This window comes from Fukomys damarensis, unplaced genomic scaffold (genome assembly GCF_012274545.1).
Source record: "Fukomys damarensis isolate Sample0158 unplaced genomic scaffold, DMR_v1.0_HiC HiC_scaffold_13, whole genome shotgun sequence".
Lineage (NCBI taxonomy): Eukaryota > Metazoa > Chordata > Mammalia > Rodentia > Bathyergidae > Fukomys > Fukomys damarensis.
The window spans coordinates 2,047,559-2,062,740 of record NW_022900925.1 but is presented as its reverse complement, the minus strand read 5'-3'; the positions used below and the strand labels follow the sequence as shown (position 1 = coordinate 2,062,740).

At 34.9% G+C, this 15,182-nt stretch overlaps 1 protein-coding gene across 14 annotated transcripts in view; it reads left to right on the top strand.

Annotated features, from left to right (window-relative positions):
• Ncor1 (nuclear receptor corepressor 1) overlaps positions 1 to 15,182 on the top strand; it is a 154,183-nt gene that overhangs the window by 103,488 nt on the left and 35,513 nt on the right. For 10 of the 14 annotated variants that reach the window (XM_019205709.2, XM_033762759.1, XM_010611539.3 and 7 more), the window contains 6 exons: positions 1,399 to 1,594; positions 6,066 to 6,239; positions 6,960 to 7,120; positions 12,199 to 12,319; positions 12,418 to 12,519; positions 12,894 to 12,994. In XM_019205709.2, coding sequence (XP_019061254.1) covers positions 1,399 to 1,594; positions 6,066 to 6,239; positions 6,960 to 7,120; positions 12,199 to 12,319; positions 12,418 to 12,519; positions 12,894 to 12,994 — 855 coding nt within the window. The remainder of the gene's footprint in view (positions 1 to 1,398; positions 1,595 to 6,065; positions 6,240 to 6,959; positions 7,121 to 12,198; positions 12,320 to 12,417; positions 12,520 to 12,893; positions 12,995 to 15,182) is intronic. The other 4 variants (XM_010611568.2, XM_010611558.2, XM_019205710.2 and 1 more) reach the window with 1 other exon arrangement.

The window sequence follows — 15,182 nt, the reverse complement described above, 5'->3', positions numbered from 1 at the left end:
GAAGAGCACTGAAGGAGAAACATTGGGCTTAGAAAATGGAAAGTCCCATTTTGAATATAAGTTCTGGAATACTTTGAAATACTCATGTGGACTCAAGCTTTGAATGGATGCAGAGATAAACAATTTTATATGTATGGAACATGGAGGAGGAATCTTGGAAATAGAAAAGTCTGAGTCATTACCATATGGATGACATTTAAATCCACAGAAGTGAATATCACTGCCTGGTAAGAGATGGAGATGCCGGGTGGGATCCATAGCCAGACTACAAAGCACTTGATCACCATGTTAGAAGCAGGCAGATGGTTTGTAATTTCTGATTTTGGTTTTTTCCCATAGACACTTCATTGTATCAACAGACCATAAAATACCAGAGCTACTGTTAGGCAGGTAAATACAGACCCCACTAAATACCTGATAATGTCTAGCTTATGTACCTCAAACATAGTTTTGAGACCAGGAATCTCAATTTCTTTCTATCTGTTTGGGTCAGCACCTGATCTTGCTGGGTTTACAGTTATACTATTTTGGTTACTGAACACAGTTCTTTTACTCTGCTCTTTTCTCAACTGAAGTCTTAATTTTTTATTTGTTTGGACTTTGAACACTTCATTGTTTTAATTCATGTAGTTCAGATTTTCTCATTTTCTACTGAGGATTGAAAATTTGCTCTTCTTAAAAATAATCATTATCTTTTTTCACAGTAGAAATCCCAGACATTATTTGCTATGGAGTGATCTTATGCTTCACCTTGGTAACCATGACTTTGTAGACAGTATCCATATTCACCTTCATGATCTTGATTCAGTTATTTCTGCTTGTTAAGTAATACATCTGTTTTCTTTCAGTAAGCACAGAAAGGCATTGTATCAAAGTAGAGTGCTCAATTCTCAGGAGAGCAAAAATCTCTTGTGCTCCAGCTATAAGCACTGAACATAAGGACTTAGTGCAGTATAGTCACTGCTTGCAGCCACTGAGCTGGGGCCCAGCGCCCAAGTTGAGGCATGTCTGTGGGAGTAAGGGGTCAGGGATGGGCAGGGTACTGTGGTACTTTGGTCAGCCAGTGGTCAGCGGATGGCCAGCTATGTTGACGTCACAAGGAGGAACTGATTTATCAAAAATATATATTGTGTTCAATTCTGAAAGTAACCATCTAGTGCTTTGAGCATGTTCTTTTTTGGTACCAGGGATCGAACTCAGTACATCATGCTTGCCAGGCTGGTGCTGTGCAACTGAGCTAAATCCCCAGCCCTTTGAGCATATTCTTGAAAGTTATTTTTTTTTTAACATGGTAAAGTCAATTTAACCAGTAATACAATAGAAATAAGCATTACTTGTAACATACAGTAATTATTACCTCGGTCATTAGCATGTTTAAATTTGTTTTTTTTCCTGTAGGTTTCCTGTACCCCATGTAGTATACCAATTGGAACCCCTGTAAGTGGCTATGCTCTCTACCAGCGGCACATTAAGGCAATGCATGAATCAGCTCTCCTGGAGGAACAGCGGCAGAGGCAAGAACAGATAGATTTCGAATGTAGAAGTTCTACAAGTCCATGTGGCACTTCCAAGAGTCCAAACAGAGAGTGGGAAGGTGGGTAGAGATTTTACTACATGAACATTTCTGAAGAGAAACAAAGAGGAACCCATAAGTAATGTCCTTTTTGCTTTGTAAGTAGTAAGCATTTCAATCAGTCTATTAACATGTGTCCTGACAAATAGTATTCCTTAAATTATTCTCAGTTAAACTATTAAGTATTATTTGCGCACTAAAGGTTGGCAGTAACATTTTTAATAGAGTTCTACTTGCTGGAAGACTTTATAAAAGCTGTACATTATGGTCTTTTCATCTGAATTTTCAGAGAAAGAGAATAATGTCCTATGCTTGAAGCAAATTACCTGTGATAGTGTAATATTCTCATTCTGTGGTAAGATGAAGACAGTTTTGTGTAGTGGATGTCAGTCATATCTTAATCTTTATCCTGCATTACCCAGCTGGATGGCCATGAGCAACACAACTTTTATAGCTTTAGTTTTTTCATCTGTGAAGTGAGAACAATAATTTACATCCACCTCACTGGGATTGTGAAGAAAAAAATGAGCATTTGTTATTTTGTATAACATAATTCAGCATTATTTTATGTACAACATAATGTATTCTGTACTAATAGCCCATTAATTTATATATATACAGTACAATAGAATGCTATGGAAGTTCTTGTTACGTTACCATTGTTATTATTTCAAATGATAGATTCAAGTTGGTAAATGTTGTTTTAATTGTGGCATGATACATAATGTTAGAAGAATTGACACGTATTCTGGTTGATAGTATATTCTTAGATAATTTAAATGCTACAGTATACTTAGGATGTAAGAATACTAAAAATTTCTATGGAAGATTTCTAAGATTCTTTGTAGTACCAAATAAGAGCAGTAAGTTTTTGAATGCTACACATACATGTGAACACATATTTTAATATAAAACAGAGGCATGCAATTTAACAGATTCTCCCAACTCCTGTCTAAATCACACTAGTGATGAGTTACTCATTATATAACACTGAATCTACTATGGTAGATTAAGTGTAAACTTATTAGTGTTTTAAACATAAGTATTGTGCTAGAAAGAATGTGCACCAGTATAGTAATATCCATCCAGGCATAAAAAAGGTGCAGAGTATTTCTTCAGTGGATACAGAAAGCTTGGTAACTGTTAAGTATTTACTACATTACATCTAAAGAATCTTTCATTTCCCAATTTGATAATTAACAACATGTACTCAGCAATCACATATGGAAAGAGTAAATAAATAAATAACATAATGGAGATACTTTTATCACATTACAGTATAGGGTACTAGTGGTGCTGATAACCTTAATCAGAGGTGTTTGTCTTTTGAGCATCCTAATTGTGAGGAAATCTGTCAGTAGAAAATGATTAATTACAGGATAATCTAAAACTCTCTTGATCTATCCCTTAAACATTATTAACAAAAGATTTTTTTGTGAAGAATGGGTAAAATTTAGGAAAAATATATCCAAATTGTATTGTTTGTTGAGTTTTTGCTAAAACAATAGTAATTAATAATATCTGGGTGATTCTGTTTTGAATGCAATATAGGTATTTTAGAGCCTCAATAACTTCTTGCACTACTTCAAATTGTGTGTAGGATACACTGAAGTGACTGAACCAGTTTAGACCCCCAAAATTTTGAGTTTCCAGACTGGTTCTTTCGGTGGTTAGTCATATTATGCTAGGTTGTTTAAAGCTCAATGTATCCTAATTTTTAATCATAACACAATAATCTTAACTCCAAGTTAAAGATTAATGTGACATTAAGAATTTTAGTTTGGCTCAAGATAATTTTCTACGAAGTGAGGCAGTTGGTTATATTTTATCCAAAGGCAAAGTCTTGTTTTGCTAATAAAGTAGTATATTCACCCAGTAGTTTAGTTAACCAAGCATCTAATGTCTGTCCTCCAAGTTACAGCTATCCTATTAATCAGTGTGGCAGGTGATCTTCCAAATAACATTTAAATATTTGCAATTTGCTTGTTTGTGTGTATATTTGACACAGATGTTTTAAATGCAGCTTCATAAAACAGTTTATAGAATGTTAAAAATAGTGAGAACCATCTGAAGTTAGACATGTTTTGTTTACTTTTTTATGGTCTGTTTGATTGTATTCATCATCTCTTAATGGAATTGCTACAGACAGTCATAGATGTGCCTTTTTTATATTTCTTAAAACATTGCTCGTCTATAAAAAAGCTTTATAAACATGTAAATAGTTCCACTAGTAACATTTACATGAGTTGACCCCTGCCTCCCTGCTAACTTTGAAGTTGTTTTATTTTTCCAGCGCTGGGTACATGTTGATCTAAATAGCTGTGCTTAAAACCATCTAAATTTGTATCATTAAAAAAATCTAATATGACCAATAGATTTTATATTAATTATAAACCTCCTAGAAGAGAGTACAACAATCAGGTATTGAATTTTTCATACAGTTTCATGTTAAATTCTGTAGGAAGGAAGAAGTGAGTTTAGAAATGTATTCTGTATTAATATATCAGGGAAAGAGTCCCTTCATGGTGAGTGACACAAAATTGATAATTCAGTCCTTTCATGACTTTTTTCCCCCCCAGTATTGGGAATTGAATTCAGGACCTTGCACTTGTGAGGCAGGTGTGGTGCCACTGAGTCAAATCCCTGGCTCTCATGACACACTATTTCACCGTGGTTTAGAGCACAGAGTCTGGAATTATACTCCTTTCAGACAATCCCTGGTGGTGTGACCTTGGTTGAGCCATTAGGTGTAATTCTTCTGAACCTTAGGTTCCTCATCTGCAAAAGGGAGTTAATAATAATCCATTCATTGGTTGTGAGGGTACATGATAATATTTCATGGACTGCACAGTGCCTGGCCTTTGATTATTAGTTGGTAATAGTATAATAGTTTATGATTTTTAAAAAAAATCTTAGTAAGTGAATGAAATTTTTATTCCTTATAGTGAGTTTGAATTTGAAACCAAGTCTGCTTAACATTTAGTAGTAAAATGCTAAAGATCCTCCCTTTAAGGGGGAACTACCAGAATACCACTATTTATTAACAGAGAATAGTAAAGAAAAGAGGTTTAGGTATCTGAAGGGTGAAGACAAAATTATTTATAGGATAAGGTTGCCCACCTAGAAAGTATAATGGAATGAGTCAAAAAATTAATAGAGCCTCAAGAAAAGTTCATTAACTTTTTTAAAAAAAGTTCTTATATAGAAATGCACATCTTTTCTGTATATGTGCAGTATTCAGATGCATGTGTAGTATACACACACAAACTCATATATATGAAAGATGATTTTTCTGGCAACAGAATATGAATTGCCCAGAAATAATTTTTAATAAATGTATAAACCTGTATTATAAAAACTAGGTTCCTTGTGTAAAGAATTGTGTATTATAAAATGTCAGCTCTTCTGTATTTACTCATAAACTTAATTTATGTGAAATGAAATTTCCAGTGACTTTGTTTGGGAAGAATTATTTAAAATAGTTTTAAATCTAAATTTTATCTGGAATGATAAGTGGAGAAGACTAGGAAATGGAAAGATTAACAAAATGAATGGGAATTTGGTCTGGCGGACATTAAAATGCTACAAATCTTTGTAGGATTGCAGATGATTCTTACTTTGTATTTTTCTGATTCTCAAAAATTACTACAACGTATCTTTTTTTTTTCTTTTTTTTTTTGAGACAGGGTCTTGCTGTTTATTGGTCTGGCCTTTAACTCACTACATAATCAAAGCTGACCTTGAACTCACAGCAAACCTACTGCCTAAGCCTCCCAAATGCTGGGATGATAGGCATGTGCCTCCACACCCAGCAATTTTATTTTGAAAACTTAATAAAAAATTATATTTTTATGTACATACACACACACATAAATATATAACATCTTAATATGGCTACATTTCTGAAGTCATACATACTTAAACTTTTTAAATATGTGGTGATTACTTTCATTAGTATTATTACAGATAGATTCATAGTTTATGTCTTATTGTAGGAGTTTTGGATTAAGTTGAGCTATATCTTTTGAAATAGGCTTCTTCCATTTCTTAGATTTACTTTGTAAATATCAAGCAGTGAACATCAATAAGCTAATATAAGAGTTGAAATCCTCAAAGAGCTAACCTCTAACTCAGGCCAGTCTTGAATTCACAAAATTTACTTGATAATCTGATGTTTGCCTGTTGTAATTTTATTGCATATCAAAACACTTCATCTTAAGAGGAAAGAGAATTTCACTGTTTTTTAAGGGTTAAAATTGTAATTGAATTTGTGAGGATTTTTGTTAGGTCATAGTGATGTTGCATACATAGTAGATTTAGAGTTACAGGATTTCATAACTTCTCATAGAGTGGATTTTCCCCATAAGAGTTTTAGGCCTTATTAATAGCGTATTAGATGGATCTGCCCCTGGGTAGTGTGGGCTTGGTCCTTTCACACTTACTATTTTAATTTGGGGTTCTTCCTTTATCTTGATAACTTTAACTTTCATAGGAAAATCAGTCGCCTATATGCCTTATGCTGAGGTCAAACGTGCTCTAGAACAGGAAGCACAGATGCACAGTACCACAGCAAGGTCTGCCTCACCGTGTAGGCTTTCTCCAAGAGAAGTCAGTAAAGCTGTTCCGCAGCCTGATAGAAGTGCAGCCTGCCATAGTGTCTCACCAGGTAAATATTGCCCCTCTCTGCAGTCGCTGCTACCATCTACCCACAGATGTCCGTGTGGGTGGTTTAATCTCACAAATGAACTACTCTTCCAGGACATGTCCTTGCTGTTCTAAAATGACTTTGTTTCTCTGCATTCCATTATCAGTCGTATTCAGTTCAGTCTCACTGGGCCACTGGGAAATTTCTATTTCATGTATTCATATTGTGACTTTGATTAGCTTTTCTTTTAAGAGAACATGTACTTTGCAAAAATCTTGAGACTTTTTCCCCTACAGAAATTTGAGTTTGCTGTGAGAGCCAGAATCCATAAATATTGCTCAGATTATGCCAGATGCACAGAGGATATATAATGGGTTGCCAGCCAGGTTTCCCTATGCTACGAAGTAGTAACAGCAGCTGTTTTTCAGAATCTCCCCTTTTGCTCATCTCTGTTCCAAGGTCTCTAAAGTGATAGAAAGAGATAGTGAGGATTGATACTTGCCTTTGCTGTGGATAAATGGTTATAGTGAACATCTGAAGCTCTGGTTTGAATGGTATTTGAAAGGTATGCTTTCAAATGCTATAGAGACTTGAATATGTGACAGAAAATTTAAAAATAGAACTGTTCATCCTTGGCTTCTCATCTCATACTTAGAATTTAATTTGTGATTGAAAAATTCAGAACTGACTGAGATAGCTTGTGGCAATTGACTATTTCAAATCATATTTTCCTTTTTAAAGTCCTCCAGCCTGCTCCACATCAAGTGATAACTAATCTGCCTGAAGGTGTTCGGCTTTCAACTACTCGACCAACCAGGCCACCGCCTCCTCTTATCCCATCTTCCAAAACCACAGTGGCTTCAGAAAAACCGTCTTTTATAATGGGAGGCTCCATCTCACAGGTAAAATGGTTCTTCTTTAGGGAATATTTTGTGTTAAGTATTACTTCGGTAAAAATCTTTCCCTCTTTCTCATGCTAATTTGTCAGTATACTAATAAGAAAGAGATAATGAACAGAAAATGCAGTAATTGCTGTATTCCATTGAACACACAGGAATTTTCAGTGAGTTATGCACCCAGATTGAGTGGCATGACGTACCACCTGGTTTATTTTACCAAAGGCACATAATTGTTTGGTGTAATGTAAGTGAAAAAGGAATATTCTCGTATTTGTTGAATATTTTAAAGGCTCTAAATATTAAATGGTTAGGTGGCTGGTATTAAAAGCCATATTTTACTTTGGCCATAAAACTGTCTTTACAATACTTAATAAAACTGTGATATGGTCTGATCTTAGCAGTTAATTTTTGGTCATGTGTAGCCATATCCCTGACAAGTTATTGAACATTTCTGTCACCTTAGAACATTTTCTCCTTTCCTTCCTAGGCAGTCTCCTTTCCTGCTGCCTCAAGCAACCACTATTTTACTTTCTGTTGTCATAGGTTAGTCTTGCCTCTTATAGAACTTAATGTGAATGGAATCATACAGTCTGCATTCTACTGTGCCCATCACATCTATCTCAGTGTAATGGTTTTAGGGATTTATCCAGGTTTTTGTCTAATCAGTTGCCCTTTTATTGCTGAATTATGTATACTGGTTTGTTTATTTATTTTCCTGTTAAGGGAATCCTGAGCTGTTTATTGTTTTTTGACTCATATGAATAAAACTGCTTTACATATTTGAAGTATGTTCTTGGTGGACATACATTTTATATCTCTTGTGTAATTACCGGCAAGTAGAATTTCTAGGTATATGTTTTACTTCAAATTTTCCAGAGTGGTCCTACAATTTTACATAGCCACTAGCAATGTCTAAGACCAAGTTGCTCTTGTCAGTCTTTTTCATTTTAGGTACACAGTACCTAGAAGGTGTATAATATCTCACAGCAGTTACATTTTGCTTTTTCGTGACAGCAAACCCATGTTGAATACTCTGTTGTGTGCTCATTGACGGTCTGTATTTTCTGATTTTGAAGTGACTTCTGGTTGAGCATCTCTAATCTGAATATTTGAATCTGAAATGCTTCAAAATCTGAAATACCACAAGTGAAAAATTCTACACTGACCTCCTGACAAATGTAGTCGAAATACAGGAACATCAAAAGTGTTGTATAAAACTATCTTTAGGCCACGTATATAAGGTATATAAAGAGTATAAATGACTTCTGTGTTTTCAGTTGAGTACCATCCCCAAGATACCTCATTAGACAGATGCAGATATTCCAAAATCTGTAAAAATACCCAAAATCTGTAACACTTTTGGTCTCAAGAATTTTGAATAAGGGATACTCAACCTATATTTAAGTTAAATTACCCAATTTTATTAATTTTGTTATTGGATTTTAGAAGTTCTTTATATGATTAAAAGTTTTTTGTTATGTAATTGATACATAATTTTTTCTTTCCTATGATTAGTTATACTTTGCTAAGAAATCTTTGCCTGCTCCAAGTTTGTGAAATATTTTTCTTTCTTATCCAAAGTTTATTGTCTTGGCTTTTACATTAAGGCTTGGGATTAGTCTCAAGTTAATTTTTTGTACATTATGATATCTAGACAGGCATTCATTTTTCAATTTGGATTTCTAGTTCTCGGAATATTGGTTGAAAAGTCCTTTCTTTCCTTATTTGATTGCTTTTAGTGCTTTTGTTAAAAACCGTTAACTATGAGTTTAAGTCTATTAGTGCCATTTCCCTGAGTGACTTGCCAAGTTTTTGTCTCAATTTTGATTAATCTAAGTTTTTAAATTATTTAACATTTAGTTTTCTATTATTGTTTGTCAAGAATATTCTGACTAGTCTGTCTTTTGCATTTCCATATAATTTATATAATCATTGTTTCAGTTTCTTTAAAAAAGAATATCTGCTGGAATTTTGGTTGTTATTGGAATAAATCTGTGCATCAATTTGGGAGTAGGAATAGGCATCTTATTAGTTTTGAATTTTGTAACCCATGAGGTATTTGTCTTTCTGTTTCTCCAGATCTTTAATTTCTGTCAGCTTTGTCTTGGAGTTTTCACTTTAGAGGTGGTGTGCATATTTTGTTATACTTATGTTTGGTTAGTGCATTATTTGTAATGTATTTTATGTTTTTATAAATGATCCTATTTTAAAATATTTTACTTTCCAGTTCTTAGTAGTACAGGCACACCTTGGAGATATTATAGGCTTAGTTCCAGACCACTGCAAAACAGCAAATACTGTATCTCTGTAAAGCAAAACAGAAGAATTTTTTTCATTCTCTATTACATGAAGTTAACATTATTCTGTAGATTATTAAGTGTGCAATAACATATCAAAAATGTATGTATCTTAATTAAAATACTTTGTTGCTAAAAATTGCTAGCAGTTATTTAGGCTATTGAAAAAATAGCAGTAATAAACTTGCTTAATTCAGTATTACCAAAAACCTGCCATTTAAAAACATACAGCACCTGTAGAGTACAACATGAAATGTGTGTTTTTAGGAATGCAATTGATTTTTATATCTTGGTTTTCTCACTTTTGACATTTCACTTAGTGCTTCTAGTGGGTTTGTTTTGGTAGATTTCTTAGGATTTTTTTTTAATATGTGTATGTCATCTGGAAATAGTTTTATTTCATCCTTGCAGCTTTCACTCTTTTTATTTCTTTGTGTTTTACTGCATTGACTAATAGAGAACTTTTTGTACAGTATTGGCTAGAAGTGGTGAACATGAGCATAAGTTTCTTATTGCTGACCTTTGAAGGAAGGCATCCTGTATTTCACTGTTATGTATAATGTTACCACACTTTTAAATGTGTTTCATAGTTCCTTACATGTTTCTTTCCATTCATAGTTTGCTAACAGACTCTTCCCCTAGGTAATTTTCAGTCGTAGAATTTGTTTTGTCCATTTTTATGATTTATTTCTCTCCATTGGTATTCTGTGTTTGGTCAGACATTATTTGTATGCGTTTAACTCCTAGACATGGTTCTGTATGGTTACCTGTAGTTCTTTGTGTAGTCTTTATCTCATAGACCTTAGGGACAGTTTCTGTTCATTTCTTTATTTCATGTTTATGGTTCATATTTTCTTCTTTCTTTTAACATCTTGTAATTTAGGGTCAAAAACTGGACATTTTACATGTAACAATTCTGGAAATTTAAGATCCCCACCCTCAATGGCTTGTTGTTTTAGCTTAGTTTTCCTGTAATTTGGTTAGTGAGTTTTCTGAATTAATTCTGTAAAGCCTGTGTTATTTGTCATACATGGCCACTGAAGTCCTTGATTAGTTTAATGATCCATTGATAATTGAGCAGAAATTTCCCTTATTGCCTAAAACTAGCCTTTCTAAAGTCTTTGCTGAGGGACTATCTTGTGTGATGGGGCACGCTCTCAGCACTCAGCCAGCCAGTTGACTGTTCTGCTTTAGTGCTTGCTTCTTGCTTTACAGAGCCTTAAGATCAGCCAGAGATGAAAGCTCAGGATCTTCTCATGACATCCTAGGCATATGCACAGCCTTGTGCACATAGCTTTCTAGGTACTCTGGAATATATTGGAGCTTTTCAATCCCTGTGAACATGTCACTTTTCCTTTAAAGTTTTGTAGATAGTCCCAACTGTTACCTACTATTTCAGGCAGAGAGAAGTTCATCAGTTGCCTTCACTTTTTTTTTTTGGTACCAGGGATCGAACTCAGCAGAACCAGTGAGCTAAATCCCCAGCCAACTTGCCTCCATTTTTGAGAAGCCTACATCTTTTCCCCATCCTGAGGCAGGTCAAATAAAGACAGCTTTATTAATGGAGCATCCCACAGTAAAAATATGAGAGTTATCTCTGAACCTCTATTCTTTTTGTTTGTTTATTTGTTTGGTACCGGGGATTTTGGTACCAGAGATCGAACTTGGGACCTTGAGTTTGCGAGGCAGGCAACAGAACCATTGAGCTAAATCCCCGGCCCAACAACCTCTATTCTTGCTCTTTCCCCTCAGGTGGCTGCCAGGCTGCTGATTTGCCCAATGACTGTGGGCTGTTTTCAAGATTCCTGCACAGTTTAGAGGGGAGGCTGAAAGTGGCTATAGATGTAAATGTAAATGATAGCAAAACTCATGGTTCTTACCTACATTCATCTATTATTCTTAAATAAATGCTCCTAGATTTGTGTAAATCTGATTAATTTCTAGAGTTCTTCAAAGATTGATCTTGGTTTTTGTTGATGTTCTTATTGCAGTCTCTTATTGCAGAAGTCTTATATGTTCTACCATTTTTACTGATGTCATTCTCTGTAGCTTTTGCTTTTTTTTTGGAGACAGGGTCTCACTATGTAGTTGAGACTGACCTGGAACTCACTGTGTAGCCCAAGCTGGTCTTGAACTCACAGCGATCCTCCTATCTCAGCCTCCCACCACGCCTGGCTGCTTTTTTTTTTTTTTTTTTTTTTTGTGAGACAGGGTCTCACTATGTAGTTCAGACTGTCCTGGAACTCACTGTGTAGCCCAAGCTGGTCTTGAACTCACAGCGATCCTCCTATCTCAGCCTCCCACCACGCCTGGCTGCTTTTTTTTTTTTTTTTTTTTTTTTGTGAGACAGGGTCTCACTATGTACCATAGTTGATGCTGGTATTGAATTCACTGTATAGCCCAAGCTGGCCTCAAATTCTACAATCCTCCTGTCTCAGTCTCCCAAAAGCTAGGATTATAGGAATACACTACCACACCCATATTTTCCATAGCAATTTTAATAGGGATAAACACTGTTCATAATATTAGTTTACATTTTGAGTGCAGTTTTAGTGCTTTATGTAATTTATTAATAGTAAATATTACCTACATGTAATTTATGGTAATGTCAGAAGACATATCTTACTGCCCTTAAATTTTTTAGGAATTTATGCTAAATTTTTTCTTGCTTTACAAATACTCTTCTTGATTTTTAGATGGTAAGGTTATTAACAAATGTGAACATTGACTTTATAAAGGACCTTGAAAAAGGACAGTGTTTAGTCTTTTGAAATTGTGTTGTAGGGAACACCTGGCACTTACCTGACTTCTCATAATCAGGCTTCCTATACTCAAGAAACAGCTAAACCCTCAGTGGGGTCTATTTCTCTTGGATTGCCACGGCAACAAGAATCTACCAAATCAGGTCAGTGAGTTAATAAAGTTAATACATCTATATTTATAGCATCACAGCCAATAATTCATTATTTGATCTCTTCATGTTTCTCTTGGTTTTATGCACAGGTACTTTGCCCTACATTAAGCAGGAAGAATTTTCTCCTCGAAGCCAAAATTCCCAACCTGAAGGTTTATTGGTCAGGGCCCAACATGAAGGTGTGGTCAGAGGTAAGATCATATACAATTTGACAAAGACATTTAATGACAAGTTTTCAAGTTACTGCCTTTAAATTTTAAATTTAGATTTCTTCCCATGTACAAAATGATTTTAAACCTTTGAAGTCTGGCTGTGGGTATAGTTCAGTGGTGTAGCACTGTGCTTAATATGTATAAGGCAAGAAGGTTGATCTCAACACTGTGCGAAAGCACTTTTTCCATATTTCAACAGTCCCTTTAAATAATTAAATAATTATTTTAGAAATACATTTCAGTAGTGCCCTCTTTTTTTTTCTACCAAGTACAGACCAGTTTTCTGGTTCTTTTGGTTTCTCTTTTGAGCCAGAGACGAGGGGGTAATTTGTAAATATTTTGTTTTTATTCAGGTACCCCAGGAGCCATCCAAGAAGGAAGTATAACTCGGGGAACTCCAACCAGCAAAATTTCAGCAGAGAGCATCCCATCTCTACGGGGCTCTATCACTCAGGTTAATTATCACATCCCAAATGCACTATACAATAGCTAAGAAAAAAACTGTATGTCTCAAGAGTTTTGGTTTTCCATCAGTATAGATCTATAATTGAGTTATTTACTGCTCTGGATTATGGATCTGGGTCTCAGTGATAATAAACCCCAGATCTGCAAACCATCTGCATAATGTGATCAATTTAACCACAAGCTCTATTTTTATGCAGTGGTTTGTTTGAAAAAAAATCATTTGCAAAATGGCAGAAGAAACGTGCTTTATTGTCATAGCTCTCACTGTCTTCCTTGCAAGGCTTTTACCTTGTATTCAGTTTAAATAGAAATCAAGAAAATCATTTCATATAATATGCTTGCTTTAGCCCTTTGTAGGTCTGTAATCTCATAAGCTACATTGTTTTAATCTAATGTGAAATAAAGAACATGGGTGGTATTGACAGAAGCACAATAGGTCAAATATCTTCTCCCAGTTTTGGGCTAAATATATTGCCATTTTTTTCCACCTGAGCATGGTGATGCCTGCTGCAATCCCAGCACTCTGGCAAGCTGTGGCAGAGGATCACAGGTTCAGTCTGACCAGAGCAATTTGGTAATTTAGAACCTGTCTTAAAATAAAAAAAAGCTGAGGTATCTCACTATGAAGGCCATTTTTTATTAATTTAAGTTCCTTTCCCTCAATTTGATGTTAATTTTAAATTTTAAATTTAAAATAGTTCTCTCTTTAATTATGTAATATAGTAAGGGAAAATTCTGTTTGGATAAATCACTATAAACTGGTTTTATATATTGCCACATGTTTTTGCACATACTGTCACACATTTTCTCTTCTTTGTCTTGTTCCTGTTCCCTAGGACAGTGTTTCTTAAAGTGTGGTCACTAAGCCAGTAACATCAGTATCACTTGGAAAGTTGATAGACATAATCCTCAAGCCTCCTCTTGGGGGTTGGGTCTAGCAGTCTTTTTCTGAGCCTCCTTTGATTCTTTTGTGGTGTTACTAAGTGTGGTTGTGCACCAGAGCATCAGCATTACTTGGGAGATTGGTAGAGTAATGCAGAAGTATAGTCCTCATTCCAGACCTTATGAATTAAGATTCTGTATTTTAACAAGATTCCCAGGTGATTCCTCCCCGATACTTGGTTCATATAGTATACACATAATAGTGATCCAGATAGTTTCATACTAACTCTTCACATCTCTCCTTCCATATTTGGCTGGAGTATGTGCTTTCAGAGCAAACTAACATTTTAATATGCTCAATAGAAAAATAAATGGGCCTATTTTTTTCATATTTTTCTCTTTTTATTCTTGTATCTAGACATTAAGTAGCAAAAGAGTAAAGAACTAGGTCAGATGAAGTTGAGTTTCATTGGTTTATTTATAAATGTTTGTTCATGTGACAGTACTTCTGAGATGGGTATTCAGATTTTCAGATGTTTACTGGTAAGTTCATTTCATGACTGGATGAGTTAAATGTATTATTCTTATTGTCTCCTTGCTGTACGAATGTGGTCTCAGATAATACTCACTGGAGTTTTTAGGGCCTTTGCTTCCATCACACCCATTTGGAGTTGTGAGCTCACTTTGCTTTTTCTTTATTCCTTTCTCTTTTTTTTTTTTTTTTTGGTTTATTGAGACATGGTCTTGCTATTAATTGAGGCTGGCCTTGTACTCACTGTGTAGCTCAGGCTGGCCTTAAACTCATGGCAATCCTTCTGCCTCAGCCTCCTGAGTGCTGGGATTACAGGCATGTGCCACCACACCCAGCCCAAGCAGCTCATTTTTGCTAAATATTCTGCTAGGTTTCATGAACCATTTCTCTCTCAAAGGAAGCATTAAAAAGACCATGGTCACTGGCAACTCAGAAAAGGATTAATGATGGTGAAAATTCAGATATGGCCTAAACTAAGTGTTACAAAACAAAAACATCTCTCTCCTTTTTTTTTCCTGTCCTCTTAATGATGATCAAGGGCTATCCCATTAGAAATTTAATATTGAAAACTCTTTCCTTTTATCCTAACATGAAAGTTGTAATACTCCAAAATTAAAACTTAAGTTGTCAAATCTTGTTTTTAATTAGAAATTTTGTAAACATTTTATTATATTTGCATGATTTTAAATCTTCAGACAAACTTCTGAAAGTTAAGTCTTTTAATATAAGTTTGACTTCAAGGTGGGGAACAAAGCTGATTCAC